We start from the raw sequence: 15,681 nt of genomic DNA on the forward strand, positions 1-15,681 counted from the left end.
ATCTTTCAAGATAATGTTTGAAAATACTTCTTTGCATCCAAGCTTTAGAGTTCCAATAATACCAAACAGGGAGAGATCTTTTTTCAATTCCCTTTAATGCACGTGGTGTTTCATATTTATGAATAAAAACTAAAGGCAATCTTTCATCACCAGAAGCATTACAAGTTGCCAAAATACTAACACGTTCTTTAGGACGTTTTTTACCAAGTACAGGATCATGTGCTATTGTTTTGGATGGTTCTAAACGCCAAAAAAGAGCAGTTTCATCACAGTTCCAGATATCTTTTAGTTCATATGCTTGAAGAATTTCTCGTAATTCAGCTCTCATTTGTGGAAGTTCATCAATAGGAGCACTGCCAGCTTCTCCTTTTTTTTTATATGTATGCAAATTATTTCTCTGTTTAAAGTTGCTTAACCATCCTGCAGATGCTGAAAAGTTGGTGATATCAAGTAAGTTAGCACACTCTACTGCTTTTTGTTGGATAATAGGCCCATTTATAGTTAAATTTCTTGAAATTTGTTGATCAACCCAAATGCTCATTACTTCTTCTAGTTGTGGATAAACACTAGATTTTTCACGAAAATTATTTGCATTTGGTAAAGTGGTATCAATGGAAAGCCAATGTTCTGATCTTTTTAAAATATCGGAAACTGTGCTAGTGGAAATTCCATATTGTGCTGCTAATTGAACACCACTAAGTTTTTGATCTCTGTTTTTCGCAGAGTTCTTTCTTTTGAGCTAATGTTAAAGATTTCTTCTTTTTATTATTCGTATCTTTGTTTTCTCTCATGCTAAAGTATATTTTGAAAAAAAAACAGTGAGAAAAATTGTTTGCCTAATTAATAAATGATTGACATAATTATTTCGGACTCCGAAAAAATTAATACGTCATATCAAGATTTTTTAACTATAGTTGATCTAGAATAAAATCCGATTTACGAAATATCAAGATTTTACTAATAAAGTCCGATATATCAAGACTGTTTTAATATAGATGATTTGGTTCCAGAAGAAAAATCCGAAATAGTGCCAAATCCGGTTTATCGAGGATCCGATTTATCGAGATTGCCTGTGTATTATCTCGTTCATTAGTTTCACATATATGTAAAAAGTCTATACAATGATGAGCCATCATTTCGATAATTTCTGTTCATTTCTTTTTTGAGCCTCCTTGAATATTATGGCTAGCAAATGTAAATTGTTTGATATCGTGTATCCAATCAAAACAATCGGGAACGCCTGAATTATGTGAAGAATCATCTATATTATCTAAATTTTGATTAAAATGTGTATCATTGTTGTTAATAAATGAATCTTTTTTTGTGATTTTTTCTTGGTTTTTAATATTTTTTTGTGGTTTTTATTGGTTTTTTTGTTTATTATTAAAAGAAGAAGATATGTTCGAAGTTATATTTCGAACTTTCGTAACCAATTTGTTAAATTTGTTGTCCATCATTAGTCCACCCTGATAGTTTGAGAGATATTACTCGTTATATGGTAGATTATAATCTACTATTGTTGCCTGTGGCCTAAGCCTAGCATATTACCAAATTTATTACTAATGGAAGAAGTGATAGTGGGATAACCTCCTGTGGGTCTTGAGGGCGTATAGTCCGTATCCAGGAATACGTTATGAGTTTCAACTGTGCTAGATGATTCGTATCCGCTCTGTGAATCATTATATTCTTCTTGCAGGTGTTCTTCAGTGACGAATTCATCATGAGGAGGATAACTGTAGTTGTTTGATCCATACGCTTGGTTGTTATCGTTAAATTGTGAGAAGAATCCATTTTGTTCCAGGTTTTCTAGGAAGGTTACTATTTTTGGCACACCACTAATTGTAGCGGCTTGTTTAGCCATATTTTCATTGATCGTTGTTAAATGTTGATTGAGTTTTTCCATATTGTTCGCATGTCGCGTTTCTTGTTCCTTCAAGAAAATAATGTCTTTTTTATGCTGTTTATCTGTGATTTTTAATCCCATTATTTCTGAGCTGAGATCTTTAATAATTGTTTCTAAATGAACGATTCTATTAAGCAGTTCATCGTTGTTAGAGTTGTCTGATGCCCTTTGTTTACCTTTGATTGTGGGTTTGTTGGCATTAGCGTTATTTGGATTAACATCCCAGTTATTCATATCATTATCTGGAATAAACGTGGAACGAGATGCGGGACCACGATTATGGCGTTTATCACGAGGAGTAAAAGTAGAATTATTAGGTGCTTTAGTTTGGTAACCCTGGTTGGGTGGTGGTCTTGTGTTATGACGACCATGTGGATTAGGACGGTTGCGTTGTGAAAACATTAATGGTTTGATTTGATCATAAGATAATTTAACATTATCGTTAAGAGTATAGGAGTTTTGTCTTTTCAAGAATTTTTTCCTATATTTTCTTTCTTTATTATGTGGGATAATTGTGTAATCTGTTTCACTACAATCATAGACGTTGTGATTTTCCTTGCCACAGTAGCCACATGTGTCATTTAGGTTAAATTTCTGGGCAGGGTAAATATGTAATTGGAATCCTTGAAAATTTGTGTCGAATTTAGAATATTGTACGTGATTATCATCATCAATATTACAATATATATTAGCTACTTTGTGTAGTGATACTGGTTTAGTAGGGAGAAATTCAATGGATCGTGCGTTTAGATGGTCTGTTAAAGGAATTAAATTCAACACGTTAGCATTGAGGGGATCCCTGTAACTACATACGTAGGGGTTGTTCTATTTTTAAAATTATGTTGTTGTTCGTCTATAGGTACAATTCTAATGAGAAAGTTTTCTATTAAAATGCCCCATTTGTGTTGTGATAATAAGTATTCTACTGCATTTGGTTTATTGAATGTAAGCGTAACTTTTTTATATGTAGGCGATCTAAGATTGTATTTGATTCTAGATGGTAAATTGCGGTTGGTAATGCGTCTATTGGGATAAATTCTTTATAACTGTCAATGGCGCTGCTGGTAAAGTTAGCTATATGTTTGATTAAAAGATTTATATCATAGTTGATTGGCACGTTTAAAAGATTGACTGAGCGTGCTCTTAAATTGTTAATATCGTGATTAATCAGGTTGTCTATAGCATCGCGGGAATAAATTTTTGGCGCAGTATTGTTCAACAATGGTACAGGTTTATCTTTAATTTTGTTGAACGTTTCTTCTGTACCAATAAGAATAGTGTAAAATTCAATTGTGGCTTTTTTGTTGATTTTGTATTCGATTACGTCCTTTTCCATTAAAAATGCATTTTTTAGGTCATTGAGAATTTCGTTGTTTGATTTTTCTTTATCAAATTGGTCTCTCATGAAAAATAATATATATTGACTGTCTGAACGTGAGTTATATTCCTTAAAAATTTCTAAGTTATGTGAGTTTACATCATTGTTTGTATCAGATGTAATTTGTGTATCTGCAGATCCTTGTGTAATTCCTTTATCTGAATTGTTTTCTGGTAGATCTGTGTCCATTGCATCTTGGCTATTAGTGATTGGTGTTTGCGAAACGTTTGTAGATGCGTCACGTGATGAGACGTTAGGTTCAGAAGAAATTGGGTGTTCCATTTCGTTTTTATCGTCTATGATCATATTATTATCATTGTTATTTGGAGACGATAGTGAAGAAGAGGCTTCAGCTTTTTTTAATTTTTTCGTTGCTTGAGACAACGACGAAGCTTTTTCTTTAGCTTTATAAGTTTCTGCGACCATTTCTTTGTCTGATAGATTATTAGTATAGTTCTCAAATTGTGTTTTCTGGCTTGATCGTTTATTACTTTTGGAGCGAGTATTTTCTGCCATGTTGTTATATGCTTTTCACGTCGGAGAGTTCAAAAATTTAATAAAATTTATGTGTTTATCTATTGAAAAAATATTTTTCTATGTAAAGTTCGTTAGCTGTATTTTGGTCAAGAGATCGACGTGAAAAGGTTTTGAAATACCCTCACCATTAATATATACGTAAAATAAACCCCTATGGCCCTATTTATATATTACGTGCATGTGATATAATCCGCAGTTTGATGACTTTGATCAACTAACTTTTTTTAAACTTTTTTTTTTCTTTTTAAACTTTCTTTCTTTTAAACTTTTTTTTTACTTTTTTTTCATTCTTCCCTTTTCCTTTGTTCACCCTTTCACTTCCCTTCGTATTCTTCTTTTGTCTCTCCCTTGTTCTTTCCTTTTCCTTTCCTCCCTCTTCCCTTTACTATTCTCTTTTCTTTCTCTTTTCCTGCTTCTCTCACATTTTTTGTTGAAAAAATCTTAAGCGTTTCCCTCCTTAGGTGCAAATTTCTGGTAAGTTTGTCTTTTTTTTTTAATTGTTTCATTTTAACGAATGATTTCTAATAGTTGTTTTTCTTAATTTTTTTTTCTTATCTATTTTAATGAAACGTTTTCTAATATTTCAGTTTTTTTTTTAGGTGGTTCTTTCTGTCTCTTTGGACGTGAAATTTCGGTAAGCTAGTTAAATTTTTTTTCCTTAATTGTTTTTGTTTTAATGAACATTTTCTAACAGTCCATTTACTTTCTTCATCTAGGCGTTTCTCTAAGGTCTCTTTGGAAATGGGATTTCAGCATGGTAATTCTTAGTTTTTTTTTGATTATTTTACTTTAACGAACTTTATTAATAATTCATTTTTCTCAGTTTTCTCTTCTTTTAGGGTTTGCCGATTCTCCCTGGAAATGGAAGCAAGTGTCATTTCTTCTGGTCTTTCTTATATCTTTTGTCTTTACTATTAACTTTCTCCTTTCTTTTTTTTGTAGGTGTATGCTTCGATTTCTTTTTACTTTTAGGTTTTGGTGGCTCTTTTGTGTTTCTTTTTTAGGTTTTGTCAATTTCTGGGTGGGTGTATTCTATTCTTATTTTATCTTTTTGTCTTAATTACTAATAGTTTCCTTCTATGTCTTTGATACTAATTTTTCTTTTTCTAGATTTTGGCTTCATTTCGCCCTTCAGACACGTGAGATTCGGTGAGAAATCAGAAGTATCTATACTGTTGTTATATATTTCAACGAAATATATACTAATGTTTCAATTTTTTTTTTTTTTGATGACTGAGTCTTTGGACACGTAACAATTCGGTAGGGTAGAGATTTTTTTGAATTATTCTTGGATAAAACATTTATTTAACAAAACATTTCCTAATGCTTCAATTTTTCTTCTTTTAGGCGATTCTTCAGCTCTTTAGATGCGGGACTTTGGTGAAGTATTATTTTTTTTTTAAATTTCTTTATTCCATCTTTTAAAAATGGTTACTTATTTCTTTTTCTTTTTTAGACAGCTTTTTGGTCTCCTGGATGTGACATTTCGTAAGTTTTCAAAATTTTCCTTTAATTTAACAAACAGATATTAATAGTTCTTTTTTTATAGATATTTCTTTGAGTCTCTTTAGATGCGTAAGATTTTGTTATAGTAAGTTTTTTTTTCGTCTTAGTTTATTTATTATAATGAAACATATATTGAAGTTTTAAATTTTTTTTTTAGACGTGTCTGGGCACATGGAAAAGGAAATCAGGAATATATTTTTTTTGAATTTAATTCTTTTAGCAAGATTTTGATGAAATGATTTTTTTTTGGCAAAACGTTTTATTAATGTTTTGCTTTTTTTCTTTTTTTTAAATACCAATGAGAGGAAATGTATTTTATAATTAAAGTTACAATACAAATTAAATTTACAATTTATTTTATAATTAAATTTTACAATATATTTTACAATAATTTGCTATAATTTATATTAAATATACATGAATAAATTAATATTACAATTGATGTTACACTAACTATTGCACTATGTCCCTACAAGACCAATAATGAGTATCTTAAAATTTTTTAAATGTATTGTAAAATTAAAAATTACAGTACATTATATACAAACCATGTTAAGTTGTTAGCAAAGTAATAGTGGAATAGGATTATCATAGGATGATGAAGTAGGTGTTGTGTTTAGTTTTGCTGCCAAATTTCAGTTGTTATTCTAATGGGCCACTTATGTATCCCAATATAATTCCACATTGAGATTAGACTCTTTCAGGATTTGCTACTAATGTAAATCTGTAGTTTGGGCAGGTTATTGTACCCTGCCTTTATTTTGTTATAATCATTTGTAGTTGAGTGTCATATATAGTTTAAATAATCCTAGTTGATGTTACATATTTTCTAACAAGAAATAATTAGAATTAGTTTTTATATTTTAGTGTGAATGCTTTTATTGATGTGATGCTGTTGCATCAAAATTGTGATTGATTACATCGTAATTTTTTGTAATACTGATAAAAGATTAAAAAAAAAAGAAATAATAATACTGCATATCAAAGCAAAATAATATTGAAATAATATTAAAATAACATATTTAAGTTAAACTTAACAATACAGAGGCCTACAGTAATTTACCAGATTTTTTTAAAATACTTGATCTTAAAATTGCAAAATTGCATAAAAAGTCTAAGTTTCCAACAAATTTCATTCAAAATTTAGCTAAATATCATAATTTTTAAATATCAAAATAAATAGTTAAATAGTTTTAAAATATAAAAAAAATTATGGATGTTAAGCATAACAACTTTTTATAATCAGATTACATATTAATTATATTTAAATAACTTTTGGAATTTCAATATAAATTATATCTTTAATTATATTTTTAAAAGCTACAATTGATTAGTTTTAAATAAAAAAAAAAATTGATTACAATATATTAAATTTTGACAAACTTTTATATATCTTAAAAAATGCTAAGTTTACTATAAATTACTAAGTAATTTTAAAAAATCTGGTAAATTATTGTAGGCATCTGTATCATTTTGATGTTATTAACTTATTATAATATCATTCAATATAGTTTCAATGTCGTTTTGATGTTATTTCAATATTGTTTTGATGTCATTCAATGTTGTTGTAATATTATATCAAATGATTTTGAAATAACATTGTTTATAGATTTCAAGTATCTGTAAAGAATCCAATATATTTTTGATTTGCAATTATCTTTGAGAAAACTATCAATTAGCTTGCCAAATCATTTCTGAAAAATTTCTTCAACAAAACAATTCTGGCAATTATAAAATGATATTAGAAAACTTTGATAATGATTATCATTTAATAGCTTCCTGAGATTCTTATGAATATTTTGGGTGATATAATAAGTATAATGAACAGGATATATTAATGGAAAAACTTGTCAAACAGCAGCATCTACAGCTTGATCAGCATCTGTAATAATAATTATTGGTTATATACTGGCTGATTCTATTATCTGTTTGAACATCCATATATGTGATTCAAGACTTTATCAAGTAGAAGAGCTTAGGCAAGTAAAATACTTTAATGATTATCAAATCTAAAAAACAATAATAATGCCATGCCATGATGGTTGGTTTTATGAGTTACATTATTAAAGATACAATCAGAATAATGAATCTGATTTCCTATTTGAATTGGTAACATCCAGAATAAATAAATCAAAGTATTATTTTCATCCCAACTATGAACTACAATCCATTGAGGATCCATCTCTTTTTATTGGTCAGACCAGTTTGGTATTTGGGCTGCATTGTTTGATAAAGATTTACTACTTGGACAAAATTTTTTAATTGCAGAATATAGATCATTTAAATAGATGAGTTGCCACACCAAATGTACTGTACGGTGAATGGTTATAATCTAATATCATAAATCATTTCAGGTGTAAATCTTTTTGCATCTTCAGTCATTGATTTATTAAAGGATGGTTATGACTTGTTTATAAATACAAAGCCTTGTGGATTTTTATTCTTTAATAAAATGCATTAACAAAAAAAGGACAATTTAATTTTTTGGTAGAAGTATCTCTGGTGGAGGATGAATTATGAATTCAAATATGATCACAAATAAATGACCATTAATGAAAAATACTAATCTAAAACCTTGACTCTATGTCCATTCACTCAAAGATTGTTTACATCCTTCTATAATGTAAAGGTCTTTAATAAATATAAAGATACAGTATCATGTTCATTAAATAAAATTATTTGGCCACCACAAATAACTAAAAAAAAGAAGAGTTAGATACTTATAAACACTAAACAAACTAACCCTACAAATAACTAAAAAAAAGAAGAGTTAGACTTATAAACTATAAATAAACTAACCCTAAACCAAACCCTAAACTCAAACCCTAATTCCTAATTCTTAACCTAACCATAATCTTAACCCTAACATGATACCAACACCAATACTAACCCTTATTATCAACATACCATTATTAGAACTTTTGTATCCACTTTCTTCATCCACATATTTACCAATAGAAATAACAAAAGAGTAAAAAGAAAGTTTTTAAGAGTAAAATGTTTAATAAATAAGAATAAATTAGTCACTATTAATGAAAGTTTAAAATTGTTGGTAAACTAAAAAAGAGAGGTGAGAAAAAAATAATGATAATCTTTTTTCGTAATCTAAATATAGTTTAGAAAAAGCAATTTACGAGTTTAAATCAATAAATAATATGATGAATCGATAAATCACATGATCTGTATAGACTAGCGATATGTCGCTATAGCGATAAACGACAATTTTCTATACTACAATCTTACAATCTAAACATTCAGTATCTTCATATTTTGGGAGATTTTTTGTAAAAGAATTAAGTAATCGAGATGTATAAACAGCCTTTGGATGAGTAGTATGTGATCGACTATTTTTATTAGATAAAAGATTATCTTTTCTGTATTCTTCTGCTTTTTTAAATTGCTTTTCAATTTCATCATGATCGTCTGTACCTAAAATTTCTCCTTTATATGACTTATTAAATTGCTCCTTGGAAATTCCTTTTTCTGTATCAAAAATTTCTCCTCTGTATGACTTACGAAACATTAAAATCTGTTCATACGTTTCATCAGATTTTTTTCTATTTTTTGGATTTGGATCCCAACATATTTTCATTAAATCAATGTAACATTTTGGTGCTTCTAACTCATCGATTTTAGGTCTACTTCCTTGACATATATCTAGTGCTAATAGCTCATCATGAGCACAATCAGCAAAAGGTTGTCTTCCAGTTGCTGCAAAATACATAATCATACCAAAACTATATATATCTGCTGCTTGAGTATAAGGCCTTCCTCTTAATACTTCAGGAGCTACATAAGGCATTACTCCATAAATGCATGATTTGTCTATTTTGCCAACTTCACCACATAATCCCATGTCAGAAATATATATTATGCTATTACTAAAAATATTTATATTTTTTGTAAAAAATAATATATTTCCTGTATGAAGATCACGATGAACTATATGTTTTTGATGAATCATTTTAAGACCATTACTAATATTAAGTAATGTATTTATTTTAAATAACCAGGAAAATTTTTCGCCATTTTTATTTACCCAACTATTAAAATTTCCACCTTCCGCATATTCAAGAACAATAATATATTCTTTTGTAACTGGATCTTGAGATAAACCATAGATTCTAAGGATATTATTACTATGCCTATCTATTGAATATTCTTTGATCTATTAAATCATTAAAAACAATTATTACAGTATATCATCAAAAAATAATTAAAATTTTAAAAGTAATCCATACCTCGTTTAGAAATTCATTAGTAATATCATGTGAGTTATATAAACGTTTTAAAGCAACTGTTTTATTTGAATGTCTTAGATATTTCTTTTTATTAGGATTATAAAATGATGGACCATTTTTCCATATTGCTGAATATACTGTAGCAAAACCACCTTTATCTATTTCATTAACATTATCAAATTGATCATATGGTATCCACTCAAATACTATATCAAGTAAGTCATTAATTTTTGATACCATTTCTTGAATGAAATTATTAATTTTTTCATTTCTGCTAATCCAATTTGTGGGATTTTTTTTTAAAGAATCTAACTGACATGGCTTACACCACTTATATTGTATATCTGTATAATTATTTCCACATTTTACACAATATTTTTCAAACTCTTTTTCAAAATATTTATTGTGAAGAACCATTACATATTCATTTGCAATAGGATTATGAGATATTCCATATATTTCAAGAATACCATATAAATTAAATGAATATGTTTTAACCTAGTTTGTAATGTAAAAAAAAACCATTAAAGAAAAAATATTAATTGAAGTGTTAGAGCCGAAGAACAGAAGAAATTTCACACCTTATCTATAAGTTCATTAGTGATATTTTGGGAATTATTTAAACATTTTAAACATTTTAAAGCAACAGTTTTTTCTGAACTCCTCATATATTTGTTTTGGTTAATGTTATAATATAATGGACCATTTATCCATTTTGCTGAATATACTAAAGTAAATTCATCTTCATCTACTACTTTATTAATATTATGAAATTGATTGTATGGTATCCATTCAAACACTTTATCCCATGAATTAACATCCCATGAATCACTATTAATTCTTAATTGCATTTCCTGAACATAATCATCAATTTCTTTATTTTTACTTGTAGAATTTGTAAAACTTTTCATTTGGCATGGTTTACACCATTTATAATAAGTGCTTGTATATATTTCATCGCATTTTAAACAATGATTTTTGTAGTAATTATCTTGAAGAACTATAACATTGTACTTTTCATTTCGAGATATTCCATATATATTATTACAATAGTGACTTTTTATTGAATATTCTTTAACCTATTAAAACATAAAAAATTAACTACTAATATTATAAAAGCAATTAAATTAATTCAGAGATTTACCTTTTTATTTAGAAATTCACCAGTATTGTTCTGTAAATCATTTAAGCATTTTAAAGTAACTGTTTTATTTGAATCTCTTTTATACATCATATTATTCCAGTAAAATGGGCCATCCTTCCATATTGATGTATATATTGTGGCAAAGCTACTCTTGTTTATCTCTTTAATATCACTAAACTGATTGTATGGTATCCATTCAAATATTATATCAGATGGATCATCAAGTTTTAATTGCATTTCTTGAATTAAATTATCAATACTTTTATTATTACTTGTCCAATTTACAAAGTTTCTTTCTAAACGACTTTTTTGACACGTTCCACACCATTTATTCCATGTATTTATGTAAACTTTATTACATTTTGCACAACATTCTTCACGAAAAACCACAATATATTCTTTTGTATCTGGATTTTGAGATATTCCATATATTGTATCAATGTATGTATCATTAATATCATCATGATTATTTGTTAAATATGTTTCAACCTATTAATTGTTAAAAAAAAATATTATATTATTATATTATAAAACAACCATATTAATTTTTGAAAAAATTTCATACCTCATCAATTATAAATTGTGAATATTTTAAAGTAACTTTTGTATCTGATTTTCTTAGATATTCCTTATTGTTAGTATTCCAATATAATGGACCATCGTTCCACTTTGCTGAATATATTATGACACACTCATCATCATCTATTTTTATGAAATTATTAAACTGGTTGTATGGTATCCATTCAAATATTATATCAGATAATTTCTTAATTTTTAACTGTATTTCTTTAACAAAATTATCAATTTTTTCATTTCCACTTGTCCAATTTGTAAGGTTTACTAAGTACTCTATTTGACATGGTTTGCACCATTTATGCTGTATATCCGTATATATTTTGTCACATCTTTTACAATATTCATTTTGTAAGACTATAATATAATTTTTTGTATCAGGATTCTGAGATATTCCATGTATTTCCAAATCAGGTTTAACCTACAAATAAAGTAAGAAAATAATTATCAATAATTGTTAATCATTGACTGAATTTATGGAAATATTTATACCTCATTAAGAACATGATTAATATTTTGTGCATTATGTAAACATTTTAAGGCAATTGTTGCATGTAATTTTCTTATATACTTTCTATTATTCCAACATAATGGACCATCCTTCCATTTTGCTGAATATATTGTGACAAACTTATCATTATCTATTTTTATGAAATCATTAAACTGGTTGTATGGTATCCATTCAAATATCATATCATTCAAGTCACCAATTTTTGATTGCTCATTTTGAATAAACTTATCAATTTCTTTATTTCCACTGGTCCAATTCGTAAAATTTTCTTCTAAATTTTTTATTTGACATGGTTTACACCAATTATAAGTTGTGTTTGTATATAATTCGCCACATTTTACACAACATTCATTATGAAAAACCATAACATATTCTCCATTAATTAGATTTTGAGATATTCCATATATTGTAATATTAGTAATAGCATCTTTGATGTCATCTTTTAAATATATTTTGACCTAGTATTATGCATTAGAAAAAAAAATCATTATTATGTTACAAAATATTTAAATTAATTTTTAGAGAAATATCATACCTCATTTAGAAATTGATTAACATTTTGTAAATTATAAAAAGATTTTAAAGTAACTTTAATACCTAATTTTCTTATATATTTCATACTGCCATTATCCCAATATAATAAACCATTCTTCCATTTAGCTGAATATATTTTAGAAAATCTGTCATTATCAATTTCTTTAATATTATTAAACTGATTGTATGGTATCCATTCAAATATTTTGTCAGATGGAGATTTGATTTTTAATTGCATTTCTTGAATAAAATTATCAACTATTTCATTTCCACTGGTCCAGTTAAGATTTTCTTTTAAGTACTTTATTTGGCATTGTTGACACCATTTATTATTAGAATTTGTATATTTATTATTGCATTTTACACAAAACCCTTTTTCAAAATACTTACTATGAAAAATTATCATATAATCTTTTGTATTAGAATTTTGAGTTATTCCATACATTTTAAAATTATTACTTAAACATTTCTTAACCTATTAAAATGAATAAAAATAAATAATTGATGTATTATTATAAAGATATACATAAATCATGAATTTCATACCTCATCTAGGAATTTATTATTAGTATTTTGTGAATTATGAGAACATTTTAAAGCAATTGTTTTATTCAAATCCCTTGTATATTTTATTCTGTCAACATTATAACATAATGGACCATTCCTCCATTTTGCTGAATATACTACAGCAAAACCACTTTTATCTATTTCTTTAATGTTATTAAAGTGATTGTAAGGCACCCATTCAAATACTATGTCATCATATTCATCAATTTTTAATTGCTTTTCTTGAATCAATTCATCAATATCTTTATTTTCACTAGTCCAATTTGCAAAATTTTCTTTAAAATGATTAATTTGGCATTCTTTGCACCATTTATGGTAACTATCTGTATATATATTACCACATTGTTTACAATATTTATCTTGAAGAATAATAATATAAGCCTCTATACTTGGATCTTGAGATATTCCATAAGTCTCAATGCCAAATTTCAATGAATCTTTTTTATACTATTGAATATAAAAATAAATTACTATATATTAACAAAAATCTAAATTTGAAAGAAATTTCATACCTCAATTAAAGATTCTTCAGTTATATTTTCCAAATATCGAAAAGCAACTTTCTTATTTGGTTCTCTTATATATTCTTTGTCTTTCCAGAATAATGGACCAACTTTCCATATTGCTGAAAATACTCCATTTCCTATTTCTTTAATCTCACAAACCTGATCATATGGTATCCATTCTAATACTATATCAGTCGGGTTTATAATTTGTAATTGCATTTTTTGTATGAAATTATCAATATTTTCATTTCCACTACTTTTTTTAAAATAATTTATTTGACATGGTTTACACCATTTATAATATAAATTTGTATATATTTTATCACAATTTATACAATATTTTTTGTATTCATCCTCAAGAACAATAATATAATTATTTGTATCTGGATTTTGAGATATTCCATATATTTTATAAGCATTATTTAAATTTTTCAAACATACTTCAACCTTTTAAATTTGAACATAAAAAAATTAAATAATCATTATTATTATTTTTATTTTAACACAAAACATATTATGCATTTTAAATGGAAATTTTATACCTTATTTAGAAATTCATTTTGTGAATAAGGCAAATATTTTAAAGTAACAATTGTATCAGATTTCCTTATAAATTCATTATTACAAATATATAATGGGCCATTCTTCCATTTTGCTAAATATATTGTATCTTTAAATATTTCTTTCATGTTACTAAATTGATTATATGGTATCCATTCAAATATTATATCAGGTGAATTTTTATCAATTTTCAAGTTTATACTTCGAACGAATTTGTCGATTTCTTCATTTCCACTGGTCCAACTTACAATATTTTCTTTTGTTTTGTATCTTTTACAAATATCTGTACAATTTTCACTACATTTCTCATGGTTATTTTCTGATGACATTTTATTAAAAGCAACATTTAAATTTAATTTAATGAACCCAAATTAATTATTATAATGCTTTTTTCGGCAAATTTACCATTTTTGGAGCTATTACGTACAACATTCGGCAAAACATTTCCAAGAATACGTTGTGCGACAACATGTATCAAAAATCTTCCAAATTAAGTTGTAAATCATGTGGGCGGTTATTAGTTCTTTAAACTGATCGGCATACACGAGTTACAGTATATATCAGGTGAAATATCAGCAGTAACTGATTGGATCAAAAAATTACACAAATCAAAAATAATTTAATAAAAAAACGCGTTTTCCCCTACTATGATTTTTAATCCGACTGAACTAGATGTATATGTCGACGATTTTCTTTCGAAATTGCAAAATTATATTATAAGATTCTGCTTTAAGATTAAGAAAAAAAACTTAAATAAAAACTGGTCCAACCCATCTACCATAAGTAACAACTATTTAACTAAGGTATGTCATAATTATGAGTAAAATATGGCTATAATCAGAGTTTTTTCTTTTATTTTTTAGTTATTTTATCCATTTTTATTTCTTTTGATTTTTTTTTTAAAGAAAATTTTGTTCTAACTTTCTTAGTTTTTACTTATAAAGGTATTTTTATAAAGTTGGATATTAAAAGAAGCCTAAATAGTTGAATTGGTACTTTATAATACTTTTATTTTTGATTATTTTGTTATTTTTCATATAGGATCGAACGATTTTTTTTTTGGGTGGCTTAGCATTAATATTTAATGTTACACTGATCTACATACACTGATTTTATTATATTTTGCCGGAATTATGAATTCTAGCCGGAATTAAAATCGCACCAAATCGCATGTATTCTTAGAACAATTATAAATTATATCCTTAAATTACATAATACGTCCCTTGTATAATAAAGTTTAACATATATAAGTGATGAATTAAACCGTTGAATATGCCAGACTGTAACTCTGCAATGACATGAGCGAAGACCTAGAGAAAATATCAAATGGGAAAACTACAAAAGATGCGTAGGATGAGTCAAAAAAAAAAAATCATGTACAGTTCACCCATTTTATAGCAAATTTTATGTTCCATATAAAAAATTCTAAATTCGTTATAACTAAGAATATGCCAATCATAGAGAGAACCTTTTTATAGCGAATTTTCAATTATAAAATTCGTTATAACCTATTAATTTTAAAAAAGCTCGCTAGTTATAACTGCAGATCATTCCTTACTGGATAATATACCGGTCAGGAATTAATGCTGGTATTATCCCAATGTACTGTATAACCATGAAATTTGGTTAACCTTAAAAAAAAATTACTTATCAAACGTCAAATCTATAAACATTCCATAATTTGTAAGAAATTTTTTCATATGCAAAATTACTAATTCAT

The 15,681-nt window shown here is 26.8% G+C and overlaps 2 protein-coding genes across 2 annotated transcripts; both read right to left on the reverse strand.

The window, feature by feature from the left end:
* Nucleotides 1–1,513: 1,513 nt before the first annotated feature.
* On the reverse strand, nt 1,514–3,797 carry OCT59_007966 (uncharacterized protein; the record flags this gene model as incomplete). The annotated part of the gene is made up of 2 exons (XM_066142149.1): nt 1,514–2,708; nt 2,860–3,797. The coding sequence occupies 2 exons, from the start codon at nt 3,795–3,797 to the stop codon at nt 1,514–1,516; spliced, it is 2,133 nt and encodes a 710-aa protein (XP_065999056.1).
* A 4,753-nt stretch (nt 3,798–8,550) lies between these two features.
* OCT59_007967 (uncharacterized protein) lies at nt 8,551–14,290 on the reverse strand (the record flags this gene model as incomplete). Its single annotated transcript, XM_066142150.1, has 14 exons — nt 8,551–9,492; nt 9,566–9,723; nt 9,892–10,063; nt 10,147–10,644; nt 10,710–10,768; nt 11,069–11,198; nt 11,275–11,703; nt 11,775–11,893; nt 12,092–12,251; nt 12,329–12,453; nt 13,284–13,341; nt 13,407–13,559; nt 13,842–13,847; nt 13,943–14,290. 14 exons carry the CDS (start codon nt 14,288–14,290, stop codon nt 8,551–8,553), a joined length of 3,357 nt encoding a protein of 1,118 aa, XP_065999057.1.
* Nucleotides 14,291–15,681: the final 1,391 nt, after the last annotated feature.

The sequence above is a fragment of the Rhizophagus irregularis genome, chromosome 16 (genome assembly GCF_026210795.1).
Source record: "Rhizophagus irregularis chromosome 16, complete sequence".
NCBI classification, from domain to species: domain Eukaryota; kingdom Fungi; phylum Glomeromycota; class Glomeromycetes; order Glomerales; family Glomeraceae; genus Rhizophagus; species Rhizophagus irregularis.